Source organism: Xenopus laevis, chromosome 8L (genome assembly GCF_017654675.1).
Source record: "Xenopus laevis strain J_2021 chromosome 8L, Xenopus_laevis_v10.1, whole genome shotgun sequence".
In the NCBI taxonomy this organism is placed as follows: Eukaryota; Metazoa; Chordata; class Amphibia; order Anura; family Pipidae; genus Xenopus; species Xenopus laevis.
The window spans coordinates 62,663,818-62,679,805 of record NC_054385.1 but is presented as its reverse complement, the minus strand read 5'-3'; the positions used below and the strand labels follow the sequence as shown (position 1 = coordinate 62,679,805).

General features: G+C 40.2%; 1 protein-coding gene and 1 long non-coding RNA gene across 2 annotated transcripts in view; one reads left to right on the top strand and one right to left on the bottom strand.

Annotated features, from left to right (window-relative positions):
* Positions 1 to 947: 947 nt before the first annotated feature.
* LOC108698515 lies at positions 948 to 6,813 on the bottom strand. The gene is made up of 4 exons (XM_018230056.2): positions 6,224 to 6,813; positions 2,642 to 2,801; positions 1,768 to 1,910; positions 948 to 1,659 (listed from the first exon to the last, which is right to left on the bottom strand). Exons 2-4 carry the CDS (start codon positions 2,772 to 2,774, stop codon positions 1,153 to 1,155), a joined length of 783 nt encoding a protein of 260 aa, XP_018085545.1. The 5' UTR covers positions 2,775 to 2,801; positions 6,224 to 6,813; the 3' UTR covers positions 948 to 1,152.
* Positions 6,814 to 12,948: 6,135 nt separating this feature from the next.
* Positions 12,949 to 15,988, top strand: part of LOC121397042 — a 32,902-nt gene continuing 29,862 nt past the window's right edge. Inside the window, exon 1 of the long non-coding RNA XR_005963377.1 lies at positions 12,949 to 13,346. This is a non-coding gene — a long non-coding RNA (uncharacterized LOC121397042). The remainder of the gene's footprint in view (positions 13,347 to 15,988) is intronic.

Sequence of the window (15,988 nt, the reverse complement as noted above, 5' to 3'; positions counted from 1 at the left end):
GGCTCCCTAGGCAAGAGCTTCACTCAGTGCCCCCTGTCCTGTATTACCATTTCCCTCCTTACCATGATGGTTTTTAAATAGAGAGCAAGAAAGTGGAAAACATTTAATTTATATTACTGCCCCTGTACCTGTACCAGCAAGCTCAGCAGCCATTCATTATACAGCCCTCCAGCAGCCATCATATTGCCCCCAATCTTTAGCTGTGCCAGCAGCAGCCAAAAATAAATCTGATCACATCATATTGCCCCCAAGTATTTATGTACCTGTGCCCAGCAGCAACAGCAAACATATGGGCCCCAAATCTGTACCTGGCTGTGCCAGCAGGAAGCTTCACACTTTACAGTAATAGAAAGAAAGTCTTCAGTTCAGTGCAACTGTGCAAGGCTGAGAGCAGCGAGAGCCACACCAAGTAGGCAGCCAGCTCTCTGTCTCTCTCTGTCACCCAACACATCAGTGACATCATTGACGCATGTACACACATCGCGCTGCACCGCACAGAAGGAGCTATTACATGCCGGCAAGAGGGAGAAGGTGAAGGAGATGAATTCCACCCAACTGGGTGACCATGATTACTGAAACAAATTATTACATAAACGCTTGAAAAAAATATCCCCTTAAAAGTGCGCCCCCCCCAATGATGACGCCCCAGACAGCTGCCTACTCTGCCTACCCCTAGTTCTGGCCTTGATCCCTGCAGTGAGCACCAACCATTTGGTTTTTTGTTGTGCTATTAATGTGGACATGGTCTTGCGGTAACATGGGTGTGGTTTAAAGTGGGTGTGGTCTAAAACAGGGAGTGGCTAACACTGGCTTCCGTTATCGGCCCTCCACCATGTAGATTAGAAAAATTCCGGCCCTCTGTACCATAGAAGTTGGACAGCACTAATGTAGTGCATCAAATCTTCTTGGTAGTCGTGTTGCTGATCTCATCAACAGTTCACCTTACGTTAATGTCAAAATATAGTTTTATTTTCTATAAAATACTTAATATACATAAACGTTGGTACTTGAGGCTCAGCCCCATGTATTGCTTTGATATATTGAAATTAAAAAAAGTAAACATAACTTAAATATATAATGGTATACAAAGGTGTAACTTCTAGTTACTCCACTAGCATTCGTGATAATGAATAATTCATTTGTAAGTCCCTTTCAGCCCCTTGAGACATAGCTGGTCCTAATACAGTCTGAAGCAGTTGCGTTGTTCTGCAGGGGCATAAGTGCTTTGTCTCTTAATGTTACACAGTGGTTGTTAATTGTCAGTTCTTCTGGTGATGTCATGGTTGAGCTTGATGTTAAGTATTTCTTGTAACCCCCACTTCTATCCATTGCTCTGCACAGCCGCTCCCACCCACCCTCTTCACCTCGTATTGCAAGGTCGTACTGTCTGGTATGGGCTCTAAGCTGCCTGATAGAGCGCTGAGTCTCCTGGTTCCTGCGCAGGAGAGCAAGGGATCGCAGGGAAAGCTCAAGTAGTGATAATGAAGGTTGATTGTTTGTGGAAGTATGAGGCGTGTAAGATGAGGGACTGATTGGTGTTGGAGGAAGTGCAACCTTGGGTGCAATCCGAGCATAAGACTGAAGAATTGGAAGATAAGAAGAATGCTTTGGCCTTTTGCGGTGACGTCGGATGGGGGTCTGCAGAATAAGGAGTCTTGGCTGCAATTGGAGAAAATGGAATAAAAGTTAGCCATTAGCATATTTTCTCTGTACTAAACTCTTTACACAACATCTTGTCTGCCATGCCTCCAATATTTTATTTCTCACCTGTTTCAATACAATATTCTGCACTATGTAGATGGGAGTATATGATGCCTGGGCCGGTGCAGTCGCTTTTGAGATTTCAGAGACTTTTATAATTGCTGTGGAACTCTTTGTCTCTTCAGAGCTGATGCTTTCTGAGCTGCTGTCTGTGGATTGGCATCAAAGAGAAAACATGTATTAGAGCATATTACTCATCCTGTCATTATTTTAGATTCTGCAGACTTCATTGTCAGCTGAATTAACCAATTATCTGTCAGGTAATCTGGCAACTCTGTTTCTCTGCATCCTGATACATATACTTGTTTCAAGCTGAATTATGAGCTAAGATATGTGTCACAGTTGCATGGTATCCAGGACTGAATGCATTGGAGTTTATTATTAATAAACCGGCAAATTGGAAAGCCTCATTCACTGGGGGTGCCAAAAAACTGTAACCCTGTCTTGGTGGTAATAGACATTACTCTTATGTAAAATAATTTCCAAATGGCAATCAATTGACAATTAGTTTTGATTAGTCTGCTGCAATAAAATTAAAGCAAATATCTTACAGTATAAGTCACTGTGGGCAACTGTGCGCAGTTTTGCACCTTATTAAATCAGCAGCACTGTATGCTAGTCACTATGTAGTCTGAGATTCCAGCAGTGGGATGGACTAAACCAATGTGTGGCAGTTTACAAGCGTAGTTCATTATTCCATAACAGTATTGTAGACAATAACCTTTCTTGTTAAACACAATCTATGTTTGCAAGGAAATGGGAAACTTTGGTAGGTAAATGGAGAATTAAAAAAAAGATTGTATCAAAGAACAAGTTTTTTCGTGAGCTCTGTCATTGGCACACAGGGATAAAGACAAGATTGATGCGAATATTTTATTACCTGAGTACCCGGAATCCTTCTCAATGTCCATTTGTGTCTGGGCCTCCTTATTGGACTGGCTTTCAGTCATATTTTCGGGTAGATTCTCAGTTTGTGGATTTGGGGGACATTTCTCAGATGATGGAGACTTCATATTTGAAATTGACAATTTCTGGTGAACCTGTTTGTAAAGAGAAAACAGTGTGAATGGCTGTGGTTCAGCACACTATTGTGTCTACTAGTATTCATTACTTGCACAATTGTTTGGTTGTATGCTCCATGTGTTATGTCTCCTTTTAATTTTTTTTTTTTTTTTACATCAACTTAGTGGTTCTCTAAACACTTACAATTTATATTCATTTTCAAGTTTTTTTTGTGGTTTCTGAGGAATAAGCAATTTTAGACTGCTTTCCTAGGTATTTTTTCATTGGTATATTGTCCGATACTCTTAATCTACCTTAGATTTTATGATGCTCAAACGGCCAAAATGTTGGTACTGACCTACTAAATCGGCTAAAAAGCTCAAAGGAACATGCTGCCACTTTTACACCATTTTCTCTCCCTGCCTTTTCTATTGTTTGTCATTTTTTTTCTTCTCTCCAATCATTTAATTTTGTAATCTCACCACCTGTTTCCTAGTGTCCTCTATGTTTCAGCCCATCTTCTCATTCTCTCTTCCCTGCGCTCTACCTCCAGCTCTTGATCTTTTTGTTTTTTACACTCAGATTTATTATTTTTCTCCTCTCTCTTTTCCTTAAATATCACTTTCAGATTCCACTTGTACACTTGAAACAGTGTATAAATTATGTCATCATTTTCTTAAAAGGTAATCTTTCTTAAACATGTCCTAGACAATAGACGTCTGTTATATATTTGTGATAACATTCTTAGTCAGATTACCCACTCACAAGACATTGTAGCAAAGGGAGAATATATCTTGTGGTGACTATAGAACTGGGGAAATGTGATTTGAGTCCCACAGACACCTAATGAATGTGGCGTTAGAGGCATGAACTGTGAAAATACAACTACATTATTGTTTTTCAATGCATATGTCGATATATTGAAGTTCTTCTTTGGTATGAGTTAAACATTAAAGTACCAATATTGATAGGTGTGATTTAGTCAACATATTGGTAGAAATCCACAAAAGTGGAGTAAAACTAGAGAAATGCATTGATATCCAATTGATGTTGCTTTAGAAATACAGCCACTTTTATGAATTTGATACTCCATATAAGAATCAGTCAAATCTTCCTGACTAATTTACGACAGTTTGAAATAGTTTTTTGGAGTTTTAAGTTTTTTGGAGTTGACATTTGGCCTGTGTTTATAACCTCAAATTCAAAAAGTAGTGTTAAACTGGTAAAATTGTGATATGCTAACTTGACATAAAGAAGAAAAAAAAAACAAATTCAGGACACAGTTTTAAGTTAAAGGAAAATAAATATAGGGCACTGAGAATCTCACTGCGCACATTTTTAATTACTGGCTACCTCCATGAATAGAACATGATTGTATTCTGTACTGTACACAATGTCTCTGAGTCAAGCCTCCCTTTCTATTTCCGTACAGTACATTGTACACACCTTCTGTACTGTACTCTGAGTAGTTTCCCTAGAACATTTGGGTGTCACATAGTACTGTACAGAGGGAGTGGATAGCACAGTACAGACTGTACTATCCTTCTGTTCCTCACATGCCTCTGCTACTAGTTTGGACTCCTCCTTCCACGTGTGTGTGTGTGTGTTTAATCAAATAGTTCATATCTACAGATTCAGACAGGGGTGCCAAGAGCCCACCAGAAATTATTAGACATTCAACCCACTCTCCATACAATGTTTTTTTCTCTCTTCACTCAAATCCTTTATTTTCATACCCTATTTTGCTTTATACACTCGCATCTCTCTATTTCTGTTATTGCAGTGAAATGAAGAATGGGACAAAATGGTTAAGTGAAAGTAGTTTTCCTGGTACCCAGGTGGGTCAGCCCAGTGTTGCATATCTATTGTATATCTACATCTTTCTTCTCCTTTTCTTTATTTATTTACTTCCATTTATCCATGTAGCATTCTCTCTGTGTCTGTCCAGGCATCCATCTACCAGTTTTTCCCCACATATTGTCTGTTCTCATTATCATTTTCATCATTTATTTAAATAGCACCAGCACATTTAGCATTTACAAAAAGTAATAAACAAGGGTTTATGTAGTAAGTATAGGATACTCTGAAGAGCTTACAATCTAAAGGATTGTTATGCCTACCTATCTCTCTTTTACCTGCCCATCCACTCAATTCATTTGTCTACCCATCTCTTTGTCAGTCTATGCATCCTTCCTCAAAGTTATGTCCTTCTGCTGTGTACATCCATATATTATTCTATTCTTCTTATTCGTGTTTCTTTATCACTCCCCTCCACTGCTCCCCTCCCATGTTGTGTTTTGTTCTCTGTATATCTCTGATTCTCCCTCTTGGCTTGCCACCTCCTCGTTATTGTTACAGCTCCTCCTTTCTCTCCACCCCTCTCTGATTCAACATGTGTTTCTAACATGATCACTCCACGTTGATGTTTGTATGGAAACCCAGGGCTACCTGGGCATGAGCTGTGTTCCCCTTGCTCAAGACTCTAGTCTGACATTTTTTTATACATGAATAAATGTACTACAGAGTATGCAATGCAATCGGGGGTATACGTGCTGGGCACAAGTCCCACTATCAGATTTTGACTGCTGGGGACATTGGGGTTACATAAGCAAAAGTGGGAGAAATATTTTGCACAGCCACCTTTTATATGCTAGCTGACATTCACCTGAAACTGATAGCTACAGTCTTCCCATATTTGCCTCTGCATCAATAAACAGTACCAGAATTTGCATACTACTGTGCCCACAGCATGAACTGAAGGTTAGACTGTGGTATTTTAAAGGCTGAAATTATCTTAATACATGTAATCTATTTAAGGAAAATTTGGCTTTTGTACAAGCCCAAGGCACCTAGAGCCCTTTAGCAGTGAAAATACAAAGATTCCCTTATAAACACTCCATCATTTATGTTGATTCACAGTACGTGTTCTTGAATGCTCTCACTAACCTGAATTTAGTAACCATATTTATACAATAAAACATTCCCGATTTAATTACACAGTTGCATATAAAGTATTTCTGATGACCCCTAAGCTGAGCGTCTAACAGCAGCCCAGAGCTTACTACACATGTGCAGTGTTGTTAGCAGGCAAAACAGGGCTTAACAAATCAGCAGATGGGGAGCTATAGGGCTACTGCACCTCTAGATTTGCAGAGTAACAAATTCTATCCATGCCCTCTTTTAAGCTGCTCTCCTTTAAAGACTTGAAAATGAAAATACTGCATTGATAAACTAATGATCAAGCGAGAAATCTGACAATGAATGCAAACTGTTTAGTATATATATATATATATATATATATATATATATATATATATATATATATATATATATATATATATATATATATATATATATATATATATATATATATATATATATTATATATATATAAATAAAATATATACACATACTGTGTATACATATAATAAAAACCCTCCTAATTTGAGATTAATCTTACCTCTAGCGTTGTGTCTCTGTGCGTCTTGTTCCTTGTTTCTTGTGCATGTGAATTCTCTCGTCCATCTGCTTACACCTCCCTTTTATCTTGTTTATCTCCTCCTACCTTCTTCCCTCCCCTTTTTAATACACCCTGTTATTTGACTCTATTAGTCTCTTAGGCTGGCAGACTTGTTCTTTTCCAGCCCATTACCCAGTTTTTATTGTTTGTTTACTGTATGTTTATTTTTACCATCTAAACTTCTAATTCCCTTACTCCAAATCTTCCGAAATCTCCCTATTCTTCTCTGCATCACGTGGCAGTCTCATAAATCCCAGCATTTTTCCTTCAGTACTGTACTTACATGTATAAATGTAAAAAATACATTTATTTGTACAGATAGTGGGGTACTTTTTAGTCTTCATAGGAATAACCTGTAGTAGCACTGCTTTGCACAATACATTTTGTAGAGTGTTCCCTATGTACATGCATATGTACATTTTGTTCTGTTTATGTCCCCCTATTGAGATTTATATAAATCAGTATACATGCATGCACACCGCTATTGTAAACATCTATCTTTTTATGTATCTGAGAATCACTCAGCTCTCCCTCCCGTTCTCTGCAGCGTGTCTTTGTATGTGATCCGGCTGGGATGACGTACTAATAACACTTGCACAGCCATGTGCTGCGGATTAATCCCCTAAGAAGGGGGAGCTAAAGCAGGAGAACCACTGACAGAAGAGAAAGGTGGGGTGGAGGGGAAATAAAAAATTAGCAATGATGGAAAGAAGTTGAATGTAAAAAATGAGGGTGCAAGAAGTGAGCAATTGCAAATAAGTGCGGCCACAAAAGGACGATATGGGGGAAGCTGATTCACAGAGAAATTAGATTAAGAATGACAGACATACAGACTAAACTTTACAATCCATAACCAACTGGTTTTGTTTCCTATAGAAAAACATTTTTCACTGTATCTTAATGAATGTTTTTTTTTTTTTTATGTACAGGTATGGGATCCCTTATTAGAAAGCCTATTAGCCAGGAAGCTCCAAATCATGGGAAGCCAATTTGCCATTTACTTCATTTTAATACAATATTTAAACACACGTGATTTATTTTTCACTGTAATAATAAAACAGTACCTAGCACTTGATCATAAATACACTGCATTGATCCATATTGGCGACAACAAATTTTTTGGATTTAATAAATGTGATAAATTATTTTTGTAGACTTAAAAGGGTGGTTCAGTTTTATGTTAAATTTTAGTATTTTATGGAATGGCTAATTGGTCTTAATTTTTTTCTTTTTTTTTTGATAGTTTTTGAATTATTTGCCTTCTTCCTACTCTTTTCAAATTTCAAATAGGGGTCACTGACCCATCTAAAAACAAATGCTCTGTAAGGCTACACATTTATTGCCATTTTCTATTACCTGTCTTTCTATTCAGGCCCTCTCCTATTCAAATCCCAGTTTCTTATTCAAATCAATGGCTGGTTGTTAGAATAATTTGCACCTTAGCAACCAGACTGCTGAAATTGCTACCTGTAGAGCTAAAACCCAATTGCAGATTGTCTTAGAATATCACTCACTGAATCATAATAAAAGCTAATTTAAAGGTGAACAACACCTAGGTCTGGTGATCCAAATTACAGGAAGACCCCTTATCAAGAAAACCCAAAGTCCCAAGTTCAGGGTAGTATATCAATACAGTATTAGAGGATTTTTAAACTATTAATACAATATAAAGTTTAGTATATTTTAAAGCCTGAAATTATTCAGCATGTAGGATCTGGTGGGCGAGATATGTGGCATATTCTTGCTTTCTATTAATTGTGGCAGCCTGTAGTACATTCGGTGGTTTTTAGAACTTACTGTACTGCAGCTCCTCCTTTCCAGTCAGATGTTCTGTTCCCAGTCAGTATTTCCTCCAGCATGCTTATAAACACAATTGCATAACGTGAGGATTGTACAGTATATGAAACAGGCAGGTACAAGGTACAGAATGCTCTCGCTAGGAAGAGACACTCCCCACATGTTCTGGGATGAGTGCCAAGGAGAACACAAGAGAACTAAGAGTAATAGGACAGCAGCCAAATGTAAACTGTGCCTACTGAAAATACTTTAGTAGTTAATAAGTCCTTATGTGAAATGCCTGTAATGGGTTCAAGCATGCCATACAAACTGTCTGACTATGTGTACAGATTGTGTAATATGTACAGAACTTCTAATATGTACAGTACGTCCAAAACAAGTAGCGGGCACCAGTAAAACAAGCTTATGTGCTACATAGAAATGACATTATCTTTATACTGCAATATCTAAAAGGATGTACATATGTATATTACAGTACAGTAATGGGGCCTGTTATCCAGAATGCTCAGGGCCTGGGGCTTTCCAGATAATGGATCTTTCTGTAATTTGGATCTTCATACTTTAAGCCTACTAGAAATTTATGTAAACATTAAATAAATCAAATAGGCTGGTTTTGCCTCCAATAAGGATTAATTATATTTTAGTTTGGATGAGGTACAGGTATTGGATCTATTATTCAGAATGCTCGGGACCTGGGGCTTTCCGGATAACGGGTGTTTCCGTAATTTGAATCTTCGAACCTTAAGTCTACTAGAAAATCATGTAAACATTAAATAAATCCAATAGGTTGGTTTTGTTTCCAATATGGATTAATTATATCTTAGTTTGAATCAAATACAAGGATCTGTTTTACTATCACAGAGAAAAGGGAAATCATTTTTTAAACTTTAGATTATTTGCTTATAATGGAGTCTATAGGGCAGATTCACTAAGCTCCGAATTTGCGCTAGCGTCCACTTCGCTTACATCGCAACACTTCGCCAGGCATAAATTCGACAGGTCAACGTTAATTGACTAAAATCCGAAGTTGCGGCCAGGGCGCATAACGCTGGCGAAGTAGCGCTATCGCTATACTGCAGCAAGCAAAGCAAGTTGCGCTAGCGTTTCCTAATTTGCATAGGGCAGGAAGTTAAAGTTCAGTGGACATATATGTTGCAGCCAATGCATACACGGAGAGATGCGCTCGTTTGGCGACCTCGAGGTGGGCAATATCGGGCTGATCCGATCGTGGGCCCTAGGGCCCAACGATCGGATCCCAACGCATAGTAATGGGCGGTCAGATTGCGGGACCGTATCAACGAATATAAATGGCCGCAATCCGACGGGATTTTTCTTCCATCCGATCGAGATCTGGCCGACTTCCGGCCAGATCTCGATCGGTGAAGCCCATTGGGGGGCCCCATACATGGGCCAATAAGCTGCTGACACGGTCTGTCGGCAGTTTATATCAGCCCGTGTATGGCCACCTTTACACTACACAAGCCCGGGAAACCTTAAAAAAATAAAGTAGAGTTGTTATATTCCCTACACATGAGCCCAGTGTATAGTTTATGTGCCATATTAGGTAATGTAAGGGGGAAGCCGGTTACCCCAGAAAAAATTACACTCTTTTGCAGCCTATCACCCTGAAAAATGAAAAGTCGCCACAGTTTTTTGGGACTTAGAAGAATTTTCAACTATTTTTTGAGGAATTTCTATCTACTCTATTGCACTTCTCCTGGTCTGAGGTGGCGAAGGCAAGTCTGGTGCAAGAGGTAACATTCAGTAAAACCCGCATCTTAGTGAATTTGCGTAGTTACATCCCTTCGCCAGGAGTAAGGGAGCGAATTACTGCTAGAGTCTATCTCCTTCACTAGCGAAGTTACGCCTATGGCCGTTGGTAAATCGGCAAAGTAACGAAATTACTGTATGTCACGCTGGCAAATTTTCACTATCGTTGGTCACTTCGCCCAATATTCATAGTTTTCTGGATAACGGGTTACTGGATAATGAATCCCATACCTGTACAAGGTACTGTTCTATTATTACAGAGAAAAAGGATTATTTAGATAAAATGGAGTCTATGGGAGACGGCCTTTCCTCCTGTATATATACAATATACAGTATAACGTATACCGTATATACTCGCGTATAAGCCGAGATTTTCAGCACCCAAAATGTGCTTGAAAATCCTACCTCGGCTTATACGCGGGTCAGCTGCCTTGTAGCGATGAATCCCCCTCCCAGCCGCAAAGAGCAACAGCGCGTGTCATCTGGTGTGAATGCGCATTTGGAGCAGGCGTGACGATGCGCTATGGAGAAGGCTATGGAGAAGGCATAGGACAACGCATGCGTCAAAGGTACGGTAATTACGGTAGGCGCATATGTCCTAAAATGCGTTCCGTACAGAGAAGGCAAACCCCTGCCCCACGTGACAGCTTTGTTGAACTGCGCGAGTGCGCGTCTTCTCTAGTCCCAGCGCCTTAAGCAGCGACCAGTGAGACCTTCACCTCAGGGTAAGTGCCGTCTCTTGTATCTTGTGCCTGCCCAACTCTCTGCTTGTCACACACGGAGGAAGGAATGGTGGAAGGTGCATTGATAAAAATCAGCGATGTCAAACCTGCAGCCCTCTATCTGTTGTCCAGCTATGACTTTTGCAATGCTATTGGGTAATACTCTATTATAGGCAAATATAAGGGCATAGCTTACTGTGATGCATAGCTAAACAATAAACAATATTCCACTCATAAACATAAAACCAAATATGTCTTCACACTTTGTTTCCTTAGGTAAATGGAAGATTATCCTTATTCAAGTAATATAGTATCCTTTAACCACTTACCTGCCATAGATCATGGCTGTCAAATACCCCACTGCCAGAGTGAGCGATTTTATATATCTGGGTTCTTCTTTAATCTAAATGATGGCGTTTCAAGATCAAAGAACCTTTGCATTCACGGCTCCTGCATGTTGTAGTGAGGCATCCCAGCCGTGAAGAAAGAGCAACATATATAACATAGTTGTGTCTAGGCTTATACGCGAGTCAATAAGTTTTTCTGGTTTTCATAGGTAAAATTAGGTACCTCGGCTTATACGCGGGTCGGCTTATACACGAGTATATACGGTAAATATTTTCATTGCATGTAAATTTATATAAGACACAAAAATATGTCCATCCTACCGTCTTTGATCAAAAAAGAACTTGAAACAATAAATAAGCACCACGTTTATCAAGTCACTGCTTTAATATAATTCATTCAGATCAACTTAAAATACAAAAAGGTCAGAAATACTGGGGAAAGATTAGAATTTTTTTTTTTCAAAAATAGACACCATAGGCTGGAGAAAATCCAGTGACTGTCACACGCTGTTGCCATCTGCCGCTTCAGCTATAGTCATACAGATACAGCAGCTATAATGTAGCAGCAGATGTGACCATTTCAGTGCTTATATATTGGGAAGGGATTGCTAGGTTAAGAGAGAAAGCTGAGATGTGCACATGCAGTGGAAATAGTTTGCTAGATGTAAAAATGGTGCTAAAATACATTGTTCATAGTCATGAGGTTACTACAGCACACTATGTTAATAACAGCGCCAGGATTTAGTAATGGAATAACTGGTTATAAATGTATACACAGTTGTTTCAAGCACCTGACTAAAAACATGAAAACAACAAAGACAGGCTCACAGGGTAATACTTCCTTCCACATCAGCCAGTGGGATCAAATGTTGGGGAGAGTGCAACCATGGGCAATCGTTTGAGGTTTGATGTGCCTTCCCATGGACTGAAGGGGAACCCCAGACAGTACCTTCTTCTGCTGCAACATCCTCATCCTCCCCCGCTGCCCCACACACAGAGCAAGTTACTGCTGAGCCCCCAATAAAGCATTCCCACAGTTACGCTTCAGTGCAACCCAGCCCCTGCCAGGCTGTGCTGCAACATACCTGCCTTGAGTAGAGGAGGTCTGAGATCCTGGATGTCTTTTAGGCACAGGTCCAGTGGTGGGTTAACCTCCACCAGCTCCAGCATGTCTGCAACAATGGACACAATGTCCTCCACCAAGGCGATTTGACCCATGTGCTCTGCTTCCCACATGTGGTCACGCTTGTGGTGCAGCAATTGCTGAAGAGCGGCCCAGAGTAAAGGTGGCCATAGACGTAGAGATCTGCTCGTTTGTCGGTCTGCAGATCTTTGCCCGATATGCCCACATTGTAGATCATGATGCAGGAGAACGGGCAGTAGGATCACGGGACCACATACACGCAGAGATGTGGTCGCGATCCGAAGGGATTTTTTAACCTGCTGATCGAGATCTGCCCGACATTCGGTCAGATATCGATCGTGAACGCCTGTCGGATGGCCCCACACACAGGCGAATAAGCTGCCGACTTGGTCTGTCGGCAGCTTTTATCTGCCTGTGTATGGGGGCCTTAAGATGATGTTCTGGAGAAGGAATGTAGGGTCTGCAGTCACTAGTGCAGGTCCCCCACTGGCAATGGCAACACCACCTGCAACCCACACGGTCCTGTGGTGTTTTATCCCCACCAGCTCCCACGAGCTTATCTATGACCCACTTGAATTTTTTCCTACATGTGGCGAAGCAGCTTTGAGTGCAATTACCTACTAAAGTAAGTCACTAGTAAGCCATGTACCTTATGAGCAGGGACAAGGTGTGTATGAGCAACATCATCCCCTTTATAAAAAAGTAATGACCATAAGAACAGGCTGATTACTGGGTGGTCACCCTGCTAGACCCAAGGTTCAAAGAAAAGTTGAAGGAATTATTTGTACCCAGCCAGAGAGAGAGAGAAGGGTGGGTCATTTCAGGTGGGTCATTTCAGGTGGGTTCTGTGTTAAAAGCTAAACAAGGCCTTCCCCCTGCCTGCCACTTCTGAGGCCTCCACTAGAGGAGTGGGCTAAGCAACAGCAGCGTAGGTAGAGGTGGTGATCTGATGATCGCCAAATAGCAGCAGCCAGTAACAGCTAGTGTTGTGTCCCACATGCATGTGTTATGATGTTCATCAGCTAAGTTTGCCTGTAGCTAGTTTGTTCCTCTCTCTTCCCTGTAGTTTGGTTCCGCCCAGGTAGCCACCCCTCCCATAGTCAGTATTCCTGCAGACAAGTATTTGTAAGCATGCACTGCATCTATCTCTCTGTACCTGGTAAAGCTACTTCGTTTTGACCTATGGAATTTGTCACTAAGATTTACACTGCAAGATTAAACCTCTTCAAAATCTTCATCTGTGTCTTCCATTGAGTCGACCTATCTGTGGATACTGCCCTAATGTAAGTTATTGCCATTCCATTAGGACTTGGGATAGTCTAGGGATCAGTAATTACATAGCTACAGCAGCTGAAACAGAATAGCTAGAGAACATGATAGCTGACTTCATGGGGTGTGCAATACACCATCCATTGGATTGTAAGCTCTTGTAGAGCCTTTTGATTCTATTTTCTACTTTTTTTCTCTGTAACCCTTGTTTGTTAAGTTATTGTAAGACCACCTGTCCATTATAAATTAATTTAAGGGCAGTGTATCTTGCTGGACCTCATTGATGATCCCATGGCTTTCTAGGTGTCAAGGCTCAACCAGTGGCTTGAACAGGCTTGCCCCCCCCCGTTGGTGACCTGTCGGAGTGGGTGTCCATTGCCTGTGGGGTGGGGTGGTTACTGAAAAGTGGACATGGCTTGTTTGCACTATGGAGAGACACCTGCATTCACTACAGTGCATAAGCAATGGAAAATTAAGAGAAGGTTCTGGTCAGACTGATTTGGAGATTTTCCAAAATTTATAGATACACACAGAGTTTGCACCCCAGCTCCCTTCCAAAAAGCAGATTTCCTGGTTTCTCCTGGAGATGGTTTCAACATTGTAGTAATCATAAAAGAATTCAGAAATGATATGCATTGCTAAACGTGCTCCCATGTCCCACCTAGTGGTAGACATGAGAATAGCAAATTTTGCTATTACAGTAGAACCCCCATTTTACGTTTTTCAGAGGACCAGAAAAAATCGTGTAAAATCCAGGAAAATGTAAAATCAGGGAAATGTTTTATATATAATATATAGGTGGGACCACAAAACAACAATATAAAATGGGGGTTCTACTGTATGTGACTTTGGTTGTATTTACAGTACATTGAGTAGGAGAAACAATAGTCTGTTTGAAAGCAGTTGCTTTGTGAAGTGCTGGCTCTTTCTGAAAGTACAGGATCAGGCACAATGACCTGAGATGACTGCCTACACACCAATATTACATCTAAAATACATGTATTGGTTCAAGAATAAAATTTCGATTTTAATTTGATTAAGATTAGCTGTTTGGAGATCAACATGGGTGCGGAGAAGCTATCAAACACATTTTGATGTGTACAGGGGCAGTACAAGTCAACACCACAGAGACAATTGTTTAGATGGTTGTTGGCTGATCATAAAGATTGTGAATGTGAAGGTATTCATGGCAGGGGAAAAGAGGGCTGGAGCCTCTGCATGCAAATTTGGTAGGCACCAAACCCCATGATTGGATTAGTGTTATGATACAAATATAATGAAAATTATTTTTTAATTTAATAAATCACATTTGTGCAAATATTATAAAATTGTAAGGATTTTCACTTCATATTTTATTTAGTATATTTATTCAGTAAATATTCTGTTTCCTTAAACATTCCATACATCAAACATTGGGATGCTTATTTATCAAACTTCAAATTTTTGTCATTTTAGAGGTTTTTTTTCTCTACTTCAAATAAAGAAAAAAACCATGAATGTTACCTTATTTATTAAAAAAAATAGATTTAATAAAATTGTTGAAAAAACTAAAATTTGCCGCGGCAGTTTAGGGTACAGTTATGTAGATGAGGTGGGATGCTAAAGATGTGCGCAGCAGCAGCAGCAAAATAAGACAGCGCCTCTTGTGCACTGCTGGTTTCGCCCCTCCCCCACTTGATGCACGCGAAGGAGTGTGAGCATGTCAATTTAAAGGAGAAGAGTGGCGGGGGGGGGGGGATTTTACTATAAAAGAAGCTGAACTCGCAGCCTGGGCCCTCCTGTTTCCTGGGCCCTCCTGTTCCCTGGGCCCCCCAACGACCATGGGGTCTGCTTCCTCTATAGTTACACCACTGATTGCCAGTCCCAACCCTGGAGTTTTGGCCAGTCTGCTCATCACTGCTACTACATTATGGCCCTGTATTGGACTTTAGTAAATGGTGGTCAATGGTGGGTGCACGTTCAAAGTATAGTATCCAAAATGGACCAGCACTCCAGCAGTTTTGTCAAACAATTTTATTGACACATCACTTGTGTATTCCAACGTTTCGGCCCTCGTCGGGGCCTTGATAAAGGCCCCAATGATTTGAACTGTAAATGTATATATATATATATATATATATATATATATATATATATATCTATATCTATCTATCTATCTATCTATCTATCTATCTATCTATCTATCTATCTATCTATCTATCTATATATATATATATATACCGAGCCTAGTATCCAGTGTGCTTATATCTGCCCTCCCTGTTAACCTGTACTGGCCAATAGTACTATTTGTCCTTGCCCACCAGTACTGAGCATCTCTTCAAGACAGATAAATTGTCTTACTGTCCCACTATGGGACATACATCGAAACAGCTTGACCACGCTATGTGGCTTTAAACTTTGTACTACCTGGGATTTCTACCTATACTCTCTTACCTTTCTATTTAAACTTGAGCTTGAGCTTATTTTTAGATATCTTATCTCTACACTTTCCTGACTCTGAACCGGTGCCCGCACTCCTTCTTCTCTACCTCTACACAGTCCAGACCTGGAGTTTCACGTTGATTCTGCACTTTCTACTTCCTCTGCCCCACTTCTGCACAGTTCATCCCTGTATTTTACTTAGACTCAATTTTATGACATACGTTGCCAAGACATC